This window comes from Pleuronectes platessa, chromosome 1, assembly GCF_947347685.1.
Source record: "Pleuronectes platessa chromosome 1, fPlePla1.1, whole genome shotgun sequence".
NCBI classification, from domain to species: Eukaryota; Metazoa; Chordata; class Actinopteri; order Pleuronectiformes; family Pleuronectidae; genus Pleuronectes; species Pleuronectes platessa.
This window is the reverse complement of record NC_070626.1, coordinates 28,264,467-28,282,137: the sequence shown is the minus strand read 5'-3', so window position 1 is coordinate 28,282,137 and position 17,671 is coordinate 28,264,467. Positions and strand designations below refer to the sequence as shown.

The window sequence follows — 17,671 nt, the reverse complement described above, 5'->3', positions numbered from 1 at the left end:
AACACTACACTACATCACTTAAGAAAAACACAGATTCCTATAGCGTCCCTACGAAAGCCTCCAGTGTTGGAGCGAGGACAGACAGAAATGAAGTCTCTCTCTGTGTACTCAGTCTTCTATTTACCCACAATCCTTTGTCCAAACCGCTATCAAATTGCTTCAGCAAGCCTCAATCTAACATAAAATGTCTGATGAAGGCCACTCAGGACATTTCTAAGGAGGTCGGTATGAATAAATATAGCTCTGCTTATCCTTTCTCCTTGAAGCATTCAGTCTGGTCTTTAATAAAATGCCACAGGGGATAGAGTGGCAGTTTGAAGCCACTCAACATCTCATCTCATTGCAGCAGAAAGCAAAGATGCACCTGAGTGACAATTGATTAGCGGCTGTCAGCATCCTGAAGTCCCCACTGAGCAAGTCCCTACCTTGTGCTCTAGCAGTATGCAGCTGAGGACCTGAAGACAGGCGTCCACCCCCAGCAGCTCCAGGGGCAGGTGCAGGGGGAAGTCGACCATCGAGAAGCGGGAGTTGTCAGGCAGGGCGAAGTTGAACGGCCGTTTGAGTTCATGGGGCAACACTTCCACGTCCACACGTCTCTGACCGGGCACGGGGACTGGTGAACGCAGCAACCGGTACATCCAGGATTCAATCTCCCGCAAGTCGGCCAGCAGCTGGCTGCCTTTCTCGTCCACCGTCAGCGCCCCAGTGAACACTCTCCACATGGTGTCCCTGAAAGTGGAAGGAAAAATGGGAAAAAATTGATTAGAAAAATAAATAAATCCGAGCTCAGTGCATATGTCAGGGTTGTTTTTACATTTGTTCAGATCAAGTTAAAGGAGAAATTAATTCATTTCCAAAAGAGCAACAGGTTTTCCCCTAACGTCAATGTGATGTTCCTGCATTGCTCGTTTAGTTTATCACATAATCCACAGCCACATTTTTTACATGTTTCAATAATATTGTATTTTCTAATACGTGCACTCGACAGTGATGTAAGGGTTAAAAACTGAGGCGACCACGGGGCCTGAACAAACACCCGCTGAAATCACTAACGTGAAGAGCAAATGAGACTGAAACACAGGAGAGGCTCTTAAGCAATTGTGAATTGCAAAGTATTGATGTGTAAACCCTCCACTCTGCACACACATGGTGTCATTAAACCCTTTCTCAAGTGTATGCTCTCTGCACGCGTGGCAAAGTGGGAGATAAATCATTAGGCCGTCGGAGCCCTCCCACCGACTGCAGCTGCTACCCAGAGGCAGCCACAGACCTCAATCTGTCAGAGCCGCCATAGCACAACGCGCCTGCAGCCATTATGCAATGGCCTCCCTCTCTCTCTCTCTCTCTCCATCATCGACACACCGCATTTCAGCCAACCACGTCTGGGTGAAAAGGATTCTCAGGTCGCTTCAGCCGCTGGTTAGAATGTCTTCTTTCCGAGGTTGTCAGATAAATGACACATGTTGATCCACGGCAGCATTTTACCACAGACAAATACAGCGATGGTCCGAGATGAGCTGTGCATTAGACACTCAATTACTGTAAGTGATGATGAGGAGAAAGCTGCACTGGTTTTGACACCTATAAATACAGGACTGAGGAGAGAACACGGTCACCAGTGTGGGTGAAAACCAGCAATCACACTGGGCCGGAGCCAGTGTTAAGTGACAGCCTAATTATCACTTTGTCACTCCAATGAACAGAACAACGCCAGGGACGTCTGGAGAGGGCTGCAGACCATCGCAGGCCACGGAAAAGGTGTGGGAAGACAACAACCCAGCGGGGACAAGGACTGGGCAGACGAACTGAATCTGTTCTTCAATAGATTTGATTCCCCTCCCCCCGCCCCCTCTTCACACCTCTCCTGGCCAGCCCCCCCCCCCCCTCCTCAGCCTGCCACCTTCGACACCTGACCCCCACCAGCCCACCCCCACCCCATCTCCAGATCATCATCCCCCCTTGTTACTCTCACCACTCCTCACCCCCACACCCCCACCCCAATCATCCTCCACCCCCCTCTCTATAACAGATGATCAGGTGAGAAGCCAACTCAAGAAGATCAAGGCTAGGAAGGCCCCGGGCCCGGATGGTATCAGCCCAAGACTGCTCAAGGACTGTGCTGACCAGCTCTGTGGTGTGATCAGGCATTTGTTCAATCTAAGCCTGAGCCTGGAGAAAGTCCCAGCCCTGTGGAAGACCTCCTGTGTGGTCCCGGTGCCGAAGACGCCGCGCCCCAAGGAGCCAAACCACTTCAGGCCAGTTGCCTTGACTTCTCACCTGATGAAGACGATGGAGAGGATTATCCTGAGACACCTACGACTGCTGGTGGGCACACAGCTGGACCCCCTGCAGTTTGCTTACCAGCCTGGGAGTGGGGTGGACGACTCAGTTACCTACCTGCTGCACAGATCCCTGCTACACCTGGAGGACAGCAGGAACACTGTGAGGGTCATGTTTTTTGACTTCTCAAGTGCATTCAACTCCATCCAGCCTTCACTGCTCAAAGTGTAGATGGAGAACGTGGGAGTGGACCAACACCTGGCTGCATGGACAACGGACTACCTCACAAAGAGACCACAGTATGTGAGGCTCCATCACTGTGTGTCTGACGTGGTGCTCTGCAGCACAGGTGCCCCTCAGGGTACGGTGCTCTCCCCTTTCCTCTTCACCCTCTACACCTCCGACTTCACCCACAACACCACACACTGCCACATCCAGAAGTTCTCTGATGACACAGCCATCGTTGGATGTGTTCCGGAGGGGAATGACCTGGAGTACAGGGCGGTCATCACAGACTTCGTCAGCTGGAGTGAGCTGAACCAGCTTCAGCTGAACACCAGCAAGACGAAGGAGATGATCGTGAACTTCCGGAAAAAAGCATCCTACTTAACACCAGTGAACATCCAGGGATTGGACATAGAGGTGGTGGAGAGCTACAAATTCCTGGGTGTTCACCTCAACAACAAACTGGACTGGTTGGACAACACACATGCCCTCTATAAGAAGGGCCAGAGCCGCCTCCATCTGCTGAGGAGGCTGAGGTCCTTCGGAGTGTGCAGGGCTCTCCTCAGGACTTTTTATGACTCTGTGGTGGCCTCAGCCATCTTCTACGCGGTGGTCTGCTGGAGGGGGGGTAGCACGGACAGAGACAGGAGCAGGCTCAACAGACTGATAAGAAGAGCGAGCTCTGTCCTGGACTGTCCTCTGGACTCCATTGAGGAAGTGGGGGACAGAAGGATGTTAGCCAAGCTGGCGTCCGTCATGGGCAACACCTCTCACCCCCTACATGACATTGTGGGGTCCCTGAGCAGCTCCTTCAGCAGCAGACTGTTACACCCACGGTGTAAGAAGGAGAGGTTCCGCAGGTCCTTCATCCCGGCCGCAGTCAGGCTCTACAACACCAGCACCACCTGATAATGTTGTAGTCCCTGTCGATTATCTCCATCTCCACTCAACCTCTCACCATAGCTGTATTTGTATTTTTATTTTTCTTATTTATGTTTGTATTTTTGTTTTACTCAGTCCACTACCATGCACAATATTTATTTATTTACAACACTTTACATCTATTTACAACACTTTACATCTATATTTATATCATGGTCACTTAAAATGGTTACATTGCATTATTTATATTTCCAGTATGCTATGTTGTAGTATTATTTATATTATGGTCACTTACTTTTTAATTATTTTTCTGTATCATGGTCACTACTGTTGAAATATTACTTATAATATTTTTGTTTTCATTACAATAACACTTACATCATTCCACTTTATCCCCAGCACCTGCTTTTGCACAGTGTCTGTTTTGCAGGTTGTTTGTTATCTGTTTGTTATCTGTACTCTTATTATGTGTAGTTTGAGTAGTGTACATATTGTGATCTTTTTTATTTGTGCTTCGGCACTGTTACTTTAATTCTGTTTTCCTTTATTGCTGTAACAAGTGAATTTCCCCATTGTGTGGATAAATAAAGAAATCTAATCTAATCTAATGCTGCAACCTATTGAGTCAGCCATGGCAACAGAGTAACCCACCGAGCACTGCAAACTGCCGCATCACAAAGTCATAACCAAACGCTGTTGTTGTTGTTTTGTTTTTTGTAACTGCTTCATTTCTGCCGCTTTAATAAAATATGAATCATCGGCCATTTTACCACATGAGCAATTCTTTGCCTGAAGTCTAACAAAGAGAAATGCCAGTTCTTCATTTCGCAGTGTACCATGCAGCTCCAAGGTTTTCCTTCTCAGTGTAATAACTTATTATTACAATACATTATTTATAGAGCACAAGGATCAACACACCTTCACAGTCATAACATCTAACCTTTAGAAACTGTCTCCAGCTCAACCCGTGACACTGGCTGAAATAATATTTGCCCGTAACGCAAATTTCTCAAAACAATCTGATGAGACGCACTGTGAACACTTTGGTTATTTATCATGGAGGTGGAGTGTAGAGCGAACTGTGAAAGCATGACGAGCTGCAGATGGCCTGCAGAGCTGCACAAAGGCTCCTGTTATAATTCTGAAACACAAACATATACATGGACGACCAGCAGCGGCAGGCATAACTTGGAACCAACACATTTTAATTTAGTCGTCTACTTGTGTGAACTTTTCTAAAACATAAAAGAAGCTGAATTACAGCAAACAATGATTTAAAATAACAGATACAGCCCTTTTGTTTGTAATGAATGAATGAATGCACTTAATAGCTAACAGATGATGAAGATAGTTATTGAATTTAGCTAGCAACTGACTTATTTGTTGGCAGATATAAATTAGGTGATATGAGAATATCAGCATCAGAATTTATGTTTGCCGATGTGAAATATTTTATTTTACATATAAAAATATGTGCATTTATGTTTACATTTTACATTAAAAAAAATTGTATTCTTAATTCAAGTTAAGATTTGATAAAATATCTAAGGAATAATAGCCAAAGTTATATAATGTAGTGGACAGTTTTTATTGCCTAATATTGGGTTAGCAAAAAAATATCCATATATCAGTTGGACTCTGATATTTCCGTATGTTATGAGCACTATTCATTATTTTTACAGGTGCGTATGTACATGAAATAAAATTGTTTATTAAGGCCTATTGTTATTTATTCTAAAGTTTTTCCACACCCTAGTTCTGTGTTAAGGAAAGAGGATGTCTCCTTTTGTAGAGATTGTTAAACCCTATGAGGCCAATTGTGATTTGTGAATATGGGCTATACATCTTTTTATTTGATTTTAATTGATTTGATTCCAAACCCATAGTGGTTGTGTATTAAAATACAAGAAAGAAATACAGATTGTAGACACTAAGTTAGGGACCTCAAATTGATGGTGTGACAGTTTATGTGTTCATTACAATCAAAGGCTTCATTGGTGGTATGAATGGATTCGACAAATTTAATGGCAATTAGCCTGGGAATTTATGAGTTCTTGTTATCAAAGTTAAGACTTAAGGCACAAGAAAGAAGTTCATATGTGGTCAACACTAATAAGCATTAATCATCTGACAAGCATGCATGTGCATTTTCATAGCAATTAACTATTAGAAGTTTGGTACATGTTTAAACTGTATGACATGAGAAATTATCCATGAGCTGGAAACCGAGCTAGTGGAAGATTTGCTAAGTGACACTTGAGTAAAGAAGAAACACAAAAGAATCACAATAACTTAAAGGCAAGCAACACAAATGAGTTGCGTTAACAACTTGTAGAGGCAATCTCAACCCTCACCTCTGGGTGGCGCGAGGGAGCCCAGCCCGCTGCGTAAGCCTCTGACTGCAGCAGTCCACCAGCCTCTTCAGAATATATAGGCATTCCCTGAAGGTGGAGAAGAATGGGTAGTGGCTGAGGATGCACAGCGAGGTCAGCGTGCTGTTGCGGTTCCTGGCCGCCATCTTAGCAGCGCTTCGTCTGTGCTGTGGGGATTTGTTGGCATTTAGCTCGGCACCCGGTTTTCTGCCCTCTTCTCCTGAGGCCGGCGGAGCTCCGGACTCAGCATTGCTAGGTGGAGCTAACACGGAGGATGAGCCTCCGACACTTCCATCAGACCCTTCACTAGCGGTGTCTGCTGCCTGTGCGGCTGTGTCTGAATGGCTGCCCTTGTCCCCGCGGGCACGGTGATGCCCTCGCTGAAAAGAGCGGTAGAAGTTGATGCAGATTCCATAGCGGGTCGTTCCTGAGTCTTTGTCGGTAAGAGTGAAAACAAACGAGGAGTCGTCACGGAGGCTAACCCTGCGCTGGCGGATGCTAAGGCAGCCCTCCGGTTGGCAGAAAAACACCACATCTGGTGGGAGTGGGAAGTCAGGGTGGTCCTCCAGCGGGTAGCGGCGAAGGAGCTGAGGTGTCTGGGCCACAGTGTCACTGCTAGGTTGCCTGGAGGGGAGATAGAAAAACATTTGTTAGGTTTTTAGAGAAGCAATTTAAACCAGATCTCTTTAAATTGAACAACCACAGTATGGCAGATTGTCTGCATGGACAGTAAAAACTTTATGGACAATAGCACGATTGAGCACACAGCTATACAATGCATCAAGTCAGAGATTGATTATGTGAAGTGTCACAGTGACGGGCTGCCACAGTCTTGATAATTAATGGGAACCACTGCTGAAAAGGGGCATTGGCCTTGGGGGAGGTATGAGCTCTTCACCTCCGTCCATTTGTTTATTTGTGGGTTGTTTTTGTTGTCTGCACGATTACGCAAAAACCTCTGCAGAGATTTCCTCGAAACTTGGTGGAATGATGGGACATGGGCCAAGAAAGAATTATTAAAACTTCAGGTATTTTATTTCACTTTCTTTAACTTGGATCCTCTGGGATTTTGAGTGGTGCAGTTTGGAGCAGATCCAACAATAAATCTGGATCGTGACTAAAGTAAGTGCTCTACTGTGAGCCATTCTCTATTCTTTATTCTTTATCGCTGTACCTATCATTAGCTCTAGGTGGTTGAATAACTCAGTCTGCTTTGGGCATTTCATAACTCACCTCTGATGTAATCTGTTTTCCCCTCATAGTTTTAAATTGAATTTGAAACGGCCATCAACTTGTGAGAAGTATTGTATAAAAGAGTATTCAAGTCTCTGATCACTTCATAGTAAAAAGCAACGTCTAAACAAAGTCCCAACAGTAATCTGGTGGTTACAAAAGCAAATTCTTAACTATATTTAGCTTTTAAAATCCAAGAACTGATTTGAAAAAAAATCTAATGAGGGAAACTTCACAAAATACATGCATCTCACCCCATAATAACTCTGAAACTGCCCCTGAAGCACATCGCTTGAAATCCATAAATGTTATAGAAGAGCTGCTCGGTGGCTAACTTCAAAAACACTATCACCCTGGACTGTTTGCTAAATGAATAGTGTTTATATGAATCATCCTTTTCTCCTGTGGATACTCTGCTTGAAACAATGCGCTACATTATGCATGCTACATCAATTCCAAAGCAAAAAACCTGAGAGTGTTAACACATCGGTGGAGGAACCTCTGGCCTGCAGGCAACATTACAGCCCCCGAGATAAATACATAAAAAGAGCAACTAATGAATTCTAAAACCCTCATGACCAGGACTCAAGGCTCACGGCACCACGTCTTCTCAGGAACAACAAAACATGATGAACAGAGATACTCTCCAGGATGCCTCCCGGGAGAAAATAACTAAATAGTTTATATATTTACAGATTTATTTTTTGAATTATTGTATCAGCAAATGGCAAAGGGAATCCAGTGCTGACTAGTGAGCACAGCAGAGCAATTTAGTGTCTACAGCAAAACCTGAAATGAACTGACGTAGCACCAGTCGACCCATCCATCCGCCCAGTCACAGGTTGTTAATAAATATGTAGCTAAACAAAGGACTGCTTTACAAGAGACAGAACGACCACAGGGGGCGGGAGATGTTTAAGGCCATCTCCTAGGCCGTAAACATGTAGTAACAGTTTGTTTGTGGACAGCAGTGGTTGTGGTTTATTTGATTTGGACATCTGATATGTTTAGTATCAATAAAACTGATTTGATCAGCTCTGTAGCTGCGGGGGGAGGGGGGGAGGGGGACTCTGCTCGCCAGGAGCACAGTCGGAATCAGATTTCACATAGCGTCCAATAAGAAGAAGTAGATCAAGAGATTGTATTTCAGTTCATCTTAGAAATGTCTACAATCACTCAGAGAAGCATCTCTCGTCTTTACGGATAACTCTTTGGCTTTAAACTATATTTTGAAAATAGCTAAATAAATAAAATTATTGCCTCTGCCAAGGAGGTTTTGTTTGTAGGCAGGATAATGCCTAAAACTACTAAATGGAATTTCAAGAAACTTTCAGACAGTACAGACGATGCGTCTCTACAACCTGAGAGATGTCCTCAGCTGACATCACTTAACTTCAGTTTTCACAACAATATTCAGCACCACCCTTATGTCTAAGCTTAGGATAACTTTAAACCAAAACTACTACTTAAAGTCAGATTAAGTTCTTACCTTGCTCCAACTACGACCAAGTAGTCGAGCAGGCGAGGGCACATTTTCTTTTTCTCCATCTTGGATTGAACCCGTCCTGTTTGTCAGGGCATCCAGGATATGTGTTCTGTCTTGAGTCAGTGTTGTGTCTCCATCACAACTGGGAAAGTTGAAGCGTAGAGTGGAACCACTGCGACTCGCTCGTCATCGTGTTGATCCAAAGAAACGACTGAGTCAGACCTGTAACGCACAGAGAAGAAGAAAACACGTAAAACACAAGTCTACTGAAGTCAGAAAATCTCTATTTATCCAATTGCAAACAAACAAAAACAAAAAAAAATATTTTATAAGAGAGATTCTTCAGTACTCGTCCATGGTTTTTGAAAACATGAAATAGCCCTTCATGGTCACTGTTGTATTTTACAAACCACCAATGTCAGATCAGCAACAAGATAAAATGAAGCCGCACTAAATGATTTGGGAGAGTTCGTTATTCACAGAAAAATGTGGATCAAGGGGACATGCCAGAGATTTCATGTTATGAAACAGCACTGTTCGACTGAACTTATAAAAAGATGCCTCAAACAAAATGCACGGTTCGTTCTTATTAAACTAGCTGTGAGTGTTTTAAGATTCTGTTTTGACCGTTATTTCAGCTGCTTGTTTTTGTGTGTGGGGGGGGGGGGATAAGGATTTTTCATTAGCGGCTCACTGATATAATAAGCAGCTTAGGGGCCTTAGTGGTGAAACAAGCAACAACCCCTCTCTACTTGTAGTGGTGGTCTTTACAAGCCTGGGACTGACAGGTGAGTGAAGCACAAGCAGCAGCTCCACCAGCACGGAGCCTGTTGACTTTGGTGAAAGTGTAAAAAGAAAAAAAAAATCCCATCTCATAATGTTGAACCAATTGAAATCTAATTCTTGGCAATGTCCATTTTTCCTGATCCGATGTCCTAATCTTCCACTGAGTTTGTCGGAAATCCACTCAGTAGTTTTTTGCGTAATCCTGCTAATAAACAAACCATGCAACAAACAAACCGAGACACAATAAACAAAACCGTGTAATTTAATTATTGTATTTGAAGCAATGTCCTCAGTCCTCCGTCTCCGCTGCCAAGCATCTGCTGCGTCTCTTGCCAAAACAAATCTGGTCATTAAAAAACCAACGTTTTTTTGCATCAAAAATCAAAACAAATCTGGTTTCTTCTACTGGATCTTGTCAAACACAAATTTCCTTCGCTCCGTCAAAGAATTACAAACTGGGATTTATCCTCAATAACCCTTAGATCACAAAAGCACACACACACGTTGCCCGTCAGGAATGAGAAATGTCTTTTACTTCTGCGTACGTCAGCTGCCAGTGGCAAAGCACCAGCTCTGATCGGAGCACACAAAGCCCTCGGTTCTCTCTGCAAATTGTATTTCATGTATGATTCAGAAACAATAAGCCATAACTTCATCTGGATGTGATTTTCTAAGCTTTAGAATTTGGACAAATTCGTTGTTTCAATTCATCTTTATAAAGCTTTAATATATTTTTGGTTAACTGTTGTTTAAATTACCACGCAGGCTATTGCTAGAAATAAAATTCAGATCTACGTTTAAGATCTCTTTTGGTCTGTTTTTCCTCTGGCAAGTGAACAAGGCCATTCTCTGCCCTCTCCAGTTTCCCTCTCTGCGTTACAGACAAAGCTCGTCTTTCATATCAACTCACACAGATCTCTTAACAGTAACTTTATGCACCTCGTGTTCGATTCTGGATACAATGCCTATCAGGGGAATCCGCATAACGCCAGGCTCCTGCAGCATATGATGAAACTGAGACGACGGTTGAATTATGGAGAGATAAATACAAAAATAAAAATAAACTAGGGTCAGGTGCCGATTACATGTTCTCTTTCTCTGACCCTCTTCCAGCCGCTGCTCTGCTGCTCACATGGTGTTCTGAAGAAGAATCAGTTTTCTCGACATCAATAGTCAGAATCCATTTATTCCTCCATAAACTTGGCAACACTGAATTTCACATCAATTCATCGACCTGCTTAGTTCTTGAGCCAAACATTTACATAAAGGGTGGATGATGATAAAGGGGGGTGGGGGGGGGGGTAGGTTGCCTGGCTTCACTCAATATGAAACCAGCAAGTCCTTGAGATGTTCGACTGCGAAAACATGAGACGGGAACAAAGCATCATCAAAACCTTCGATTACCAAAACACACTCAATCTGGTGAAGAGCTTACATGAAGGAGACGATCGGTCGACTGCCTCCAGCGTGCACACAGCCGAGCGTCTGTCCTCCCTCTACCTGGCTGCGTTAGTTGTGTATCTCATGCAAATGTGGGTCACGTGACATCACAAAATACACCACGGCAGTAACAGCCCGGCCGCACACAAGCTGTTTCAGGAGCTGGAGCAGCACTGTTTTCTGTGGGGGGGGGACTTTACTGTTGACTTCGGGCCTTTTAGCTCTCAAGCTGAACTTTTACATACACAACAAAAAACACACTAGAGAGAGAAAGTATAATAAACCCCCCCAAATTAAAGTACTCTTGTAGTAGAAGTACTCTCGTGGAGGTGATGAGGATGCATTAACAGCTCCATTCAAAAAAATAACAAACCAGGAGGGGGGGGGGGGGGGGGGGGGGGGGGAGTTATGATGGGCTCAACTCTACAACCACTTGCAGCGACACAATCATTTACTCATTCCCACTGAGATATCATGTTGTGCTCTGTGGTGCAATAATGTGATGTTGTGTTACTGACGTACACTGCTCCACAAACGGAGGTCATAGGTCAAGATGATAAGAAACCATGTGTGTTGTTTATGCCTGTTAGTAACCTGCTGTTAACCCCACTGTGGTTCACACCAGCAGGGACACACACAACCAGCATCGAGTCGCTGTCACGTCCACGACAGATTTCACTCAGCAGGACTGTTAAACGATGCTGCAAAATGGCCGCTCTACTAACAAGCTGTGGCTCTTTGGTTCCGAGGGACGAATAAAAAATCAAAACGCATGCGAATGAGTAGATTCTATTGTACTGTACATATTCTGTTATATCATACAGTGTTATACACATTGTTATATTATGAATTCTGATCTGTCACAGGGAAGATTGAGGTGCTAAAACATATCTGTGAGTGTGAGCTTCCTTCAGCAACTGGAACAGATGTTTGGAGATGAAGCGACAGGGCCAGGGTCAACAAATGCCACACGAGCCTGAGCTTCACAAACTCCACCCTGAAACACAAACACCAACGCAGCTTTCCACTGTCTCTTAAGGGCTGTTATCCCTGCACTGATAAGCTAAAGGATCAGTAATTTACCTAGTAGGTGTAATGCATTCCAACTGAAAGGAACCAAGGCGGGGGCGGGGGCGGGGATCACACTGTTAAAACCACCACCCCTCTATCACACACACACTAATATAAAAAACTGAATATTATCTCTTTTGACATTTTAAATAATCAGGCAGGTCCGCTGTGGCTTCGAGTAATTTTATTTACTTTTAAATTTATTCAATTAAAAAAATAACAGGCCACAACCCATGAAAAAAAGAAATATTTAAAAAGGCCTCATAATTATCTTGACATTAAAAGTGAAATAAACAACTATTAACATTGGAAATTATCCAGACACAGTGTTGTTATTGCGGCTTTTTCGAAACGTCAACCTGATACGGTCGTGTCGGCTGCACCATCACTGTGTCACGTTTCCAAAAACCCTATCAATGTCACATGGGCGCATCTTAAAGCAGCTCGACTATCTAACACAAACAAGAAACCCACAAAGGCTACAAGGGAAATGACAGTAGTGTTTGTGTTTATGTGGCAAGAGGGAGACTTCCCCCGACAGCCATGGCATGTGATGCAGCCGCGTCCAGTGGGGGTGACTTCACCACAGAAGGCTTCAGATGCATTATGGGTATAATTATGTCTAATAGCTCTACTTTTGAGTATTGACACAGACTAAACGTCGGCCAGACTAATTTTGACGGAAGAAGAAAACAAAGCTGGTCCATACTCGATAGGGTAGAGATATATTTTGGGCACTATAGCCTTAATTGGACACAATCTAAGTGAGGTTCTCAAGCATCCACCCCAACATTTTACTGATTCTTTCTTAGGTCATGACCCAACCCTTCCACAGCATTTCAGGGATATTGGTTCAGCAGTATTTGAATAGTCCTGCCATCAGACAGACAGACAGCGAGACATACAGCAGTGAAAAGTCAAGAGTGCACAGGCCGACAGTATTTGAAGATGTGGCTCACGCTGCACCACACAGTGAAACGCTGAAACAAGTGGTTCTGAGGGAGCTTAATGTCACCCGCTCATCACACTTGGTAAAATTATTCAAGTGCTCCCCGAGCCCGACAGTCTCCTGCTGCTCTTTGCATGTTAATGAACAAGAAGGCCACAGTAAACTGTCACTTAACATTAACGAGGATATCTGCACTAAGCAGCTAGTCGGAGCACAGAACCCCCGTGTGGGAATATTCTATTTAACAGTGTTTCTGCATACTACTGAGCACGTGGAAGGGGTTTAAAGGGGTAGACAGTTCATCCTCACTCACAGAAATGGGTTCATTACAGGAAGTAATCACGACATATCGCAGAGTACGCACATTCGAAACCTTTTTATCTCAGGTCTGGAAACGTAACTGCCTCCTGGTGCGATGCCAAAATGGCCATTTTCTGAAGCAAGGACTGCATCATTACTTTTAGATGAGGATGGAAGGACTTCACCACTTCACCGGCTGTATTGAGTGAGCAAGCTTTGTTTCTCTCTCTCTTTTAAAACAAAAAACACGAGATAAAAGAACCACAACAACAGTGTGTTCTCTTGAAAAGGGGACATAATGATGCAGGTTAACACGACACATGAATCTGCGCTCTCGCTGGTTATGTAAGCACTGGGGGGGGGGGGGGGGAGATGGATATGATTCACAGTGCTTCCTGCCAGTCACAGCGACCGACAGTACCTAGCGATGGAGACTGTTGGATTTGTTTGAGCCGAGTGACAAAGCACAAACGAGAGAGAGAGAGAGAGAGAGAGAGAGAGAGAGAGAGAGATGAAGTGTAGATTAATAATAAAGTATTGATTCGCTGCGCACTCACCATGAGATTTAGATTTCCAACGCCGGGTTTGTTTATTACACGCCTGAACAAATTTAAGAACTGATTTATTACCCTGTCAATAAAACTGGTTAGCACAAAATTACAGCCTAGTCCTCTTTAGCCCCGCCCCCACCTCACACTTCTCTTATTATGTACGATGTTTTAAAGACGTCGTCCGGGCTCTGACCCCCATCTTGGTTGTATTATTCACTTGTAGTGATATGTTGTGTGTTTGTCTCATGGACGGTACATTATGATGCACGACACGACAGCTCCTTTTAAAGTGAAGCCGAAAGTGTCTAAATCGCCCCCTGGTGGCTGGCTGCGAAACCTCCTCCTCACTGTAAGTGGGTGGGACGTGAGACAAACTTCAATAAAAAAAAAAAAAATCGAGATACAAGTCACAAAGATGGTTTCTCTCATGTTAGGCAAATCTCATCACACTCCCACACACTCCTTTGGCGCAAGATGCTAGCATTCGTATCAAGACTTTGCGTCGTACATGTTTATATACACGAGTCTGTATGAACATGAATTCATGTGTTTGAATCTGCTTCACATTCCTCTTTGTACACGTGTCACTCGTGTCATAACAGTAACAGTAGAATGTGGTGACAGGTTGCATTCGGGGCCGGGTGCGATGACTCAAGCTGTCATGTCAAGCTGGTACTTTCTCATGAGGAACAGGGAGGGGCCTGAGCTCAGCGTTTACCACATGAAGACATTCACATACAAACTGGGTGTTTAACAATTAACCGTGTACCGATACCTTTGTCAATCCACATGTCCTTCTGGGTTGAATAATCAACCAGGACCATATTTAGGCAGTTGTCAAAAGCTCAGTTGTTATTAACAGTTTACAGATGATTAGCTGGAACATCACCTGGTATTTTTGGGGGTCACCTTCTCAAATTTGATATTTATTCCAGACATGTACCTGACCTGTCATGTGACATTATCCCGGTGTCATAACACGATAACTATGATACAATATGAAGGCCTTTGTTTTGAAGTTATCAAATACAAATAAAAACTTGTGCATGAAAACTAATGATGGATGACTATTTTTGATTCGGGGGATATTAGGGTGTTTTTGTGGTCATGCATAAATCAGTCATAATAAAAAAAAAGTATTTCATTACCATGACAGTGACCAAGGCCTCAAAGCAAAGATAAACATCTCTATTATATGGATGCCAACAATTTATAGAGACACCTGGAGGAGTCACCAGACAAAATGGCTTTGACGCACTGTATTTTCTACGATTATTATTATACGTGAAGTCTACACCTTTCATATCTCCAAATATAAATATTATACTTAAGATATTGTATTGTCAATATCTCCATTATCACATACTTCTTTACAGTGACAGCTTTGTAGTGCTTAGTAGTGGCGAGACTTTCATTTCACTGCAGTGAACTTATTCTAGACCCATCTTGACCTTTTATAATTCTAATGCTCTTGTGTTTGATACTGGATACCTTGATTTCCCTCAGGAGCAATGAAGCCTTCTATCCATCTATCTATCCTTCTATCTATCCATCCATCTATCCATCCATCCATATTACATTTTTATTCCTTTGGTTATTTTCAGTTACTTAAATCGCTTCAGTGTTTTCTATCCAATCTCTTGTGGAAATTGTTTATGTGGACCAAAATAAACTGAATGAGTAACTGGGATCTTCTAGATAAATATACTGGCTCCTCTGACACGTACCAACTGTGAAAGACAGATGCTGGTTGAAGTAGAAATACTCTCACAGTAACTGAGTGCATGTACTTAGTTACTTCGCACTACTGCAGGTTTGACATTGAGTAAAAACAACCCAACATGGATCAGGCCTCAATGACAAACACGTTTCGACCAGTGTGGGAGGTTAAAACCAGTAACAAACACTCCCCCACACAGGAGACCAGGTTAGTGGAGGTTAACAGGGAATTTCACCTACAACCTATGGAGATTACAGACGATGAGCTGGAGGTAACTGGGCTAATAACTGGGATGAGGCGATGCTAGCATCTCCCGGTGAATCCCACCGATCTGAGCCTGTAGCTGCAGGTCGTGTGTCCGTGTCCCCAGCTCCGTGATGAGGACCCAGGCCTCGTCCTCCACATCCCTTCCCCCGAACATCCATCCTCTCACCCCCGCTCCGCTAGCTCGACGCTGTCACTACGCCACGGGTGGATTAGCTAGCTAGCCACCTAGCTGCTAGCGCTAGCGTCCCCCCGCGGATAAACGACACAAATGGATGAAACATGGTGGATTGTTAGGAGGTGGCTCTGTGGTGGTGGTGAAATGAAACCCAGCGGGGATGAGCGGCTCAGGTGTCGGTGTGAAAGAGCGTCCTCACCTGGCTGCGTTAGCCGGTTAGCCGCTAACGCTCGCTGCGGAGCCAGCTGCTGATGACGGCCTGGGCGGAGGGTGTCCTTCTCGGTCACGGAGGGAGAGAGGCCGCGCGGGGCGTCTTGGATTCGGGCGTTTCTCTTGAGTACCGCGGTGTAGCATCCGGTGTGGAGGTCGGGTTGAGGGGCGAGCTGCGTCCGTGTGTCCGGCGGGCAGAGGTGTGTGTGACAGATGGGAGGTGTGCGTGTGTGTGTGGGTCCGCCTCTCCGCTCCGCTGCTTCGGTCAGTTCCGACCTGCCTCCTTCACAACATCCCCTCCGACAGCTCCGTCAGTCCGCAGGGAGTTCCGCATACTCACGGTCCCAGAGGAGGGAAGCGACGAGCGGGGACACTGCCAGCAGAAGCGGTCATCAGAGTCGTTGGTGACGGGGACAGCAGCGAGAATGTGTCGGTCAGGTTTTCACTGTGTTTTATCATCTGACAGGGCCGGTCCCAGCCTTTCTGGGGCCCTGTGCGTATGGCGGCCCCCCACCCCCTCCATTTGAACTATGGCCGTTTTACCCAGAGTTTGTCTTTTTGACACATGCACAACACAACGATAGATTTTCTGCACAATAATATCAAAAACCTTCATATTATTACTGATGCGAGAGGTGGAGCAGGACGACAGAGACAGGAAGTGATGTAATAACTTAGCGCCCAGACAGTGGTCAGATCTTATCACCTCAAACACTTGAGGCGATTAGTTTTCTTTTTGTTTTGTTTTCAATTTTAGCGTCTGTCTCGTGTTAGAAGCTTCATTAAGATTATGATTTATTAGCCTGTGACATCACAGGAGCAGTTTATTTGTAGGAACGAGTCTGGAACCTTTATAATAACTTGTCCTTTTCCAAGGGGCTCTATTACAACAAACCTTTGTGTAGAGCAGTGATTCCCAACTGGTCGGCCTTTGCCTGGGCAAAAGGTTTATTTTGAAGGAGACCTCTTTATGCAGCAGATTGCTGTCTATTCACCCTCCTCTCTTAAGTTACCTAAGTACTTACTTAAGTTACTGAATTGTTATGTATGTTGGATTACCTTGTGTCCTTAAAATGCACGTTGGGGTTTTTAATTAAAATGCAGCCAATTGAGTGTATAAGAGAATATTTCTTTCTCTAGCATCTCCACCTGCTGGTCGTTTTGGTTTATCATTTAACTTGGCATACTATGATATTCTGTTCTATCTCAGCTTCAAAGTGCAACATGTTTTCGTTAAATAAATTTGAGAAGTTGAATATTTTCCTAGATTTGGGTCCCGGCTTGTCATTAAGGGGTGATGGTGGGTCCCGAAGCCAGACCAGTTGAGAACCACTGGTGTAGATAACTATATAGTGAGTTAAAAACCTCTGTTTACCAGTAACTAGTAATAACACTTTTTTAAGTGATAAAAACGACACCTGGTGGTCGGCTGCAGTATCGATCATGAGTCAAGCCTCAACTGTATTAGTGGATGTGACTCATGCACCAAATTTAAAAAGTCAAAATAAACATTAAATACATTTTTCACAAAGTTCATTGTAGGAAGTTGTTGTCCCACTGATGAACTGTATATTCAGGTGTTAATTATTCTAGTAAGATTGTTTTTACTATTAGGCCAGTTCTAACAAAGTAACCTGAAATATAATACAATTATATCTTGTATATATGTCAGTGTTCAATATAAAGGTCTTTACTTTAAACACAATCTGGTGTTTTTATATTTC

The 17,671-nt window shown here is 43.9% G+C and overlaps 1 protein-coding gene across 12 annotated transcripts in view; it reads right to left on the bottom strand.

The window, feature by feature from the left end:
* Window positions 1-16,352, bottom strand: part of madd (MAP-kinase activating death domain) — a 46,556-nt gene extending 30,204 nt beyond the window's left edge. For all 12 annotated transcript variants that reach the window (XM_053430104.1, XM_053430190.1, XM_053430888.1 and 9 more), the window contains exons 1-4: window positions 15,937-16,352; window positions 8,482-8,700; window positions 5,742-6,383; window positions 426-729 (exon numbers count right to left, since the gene is read on the bottom strand). In XM_053430104.1, coding sequence (XP_053286079.1) covers window positions 426-729; window positions 5,742-6,383; window positions 8,482-8,540 — 1,005 coding nt within the window. In that variant the 5' untranslated portion in view covers window positions 8,541-8,700; window positions 15,937-16,352. The remainder of the gene's footprint in view (window positions 1-425; window positions 730-5,741; window positions 6,384-8,481; window positions 8,701-15,936) is intronic.
* Between the last annotated feature and the right edge of the window lie 1,319 nt (window positions 16,353-17,671).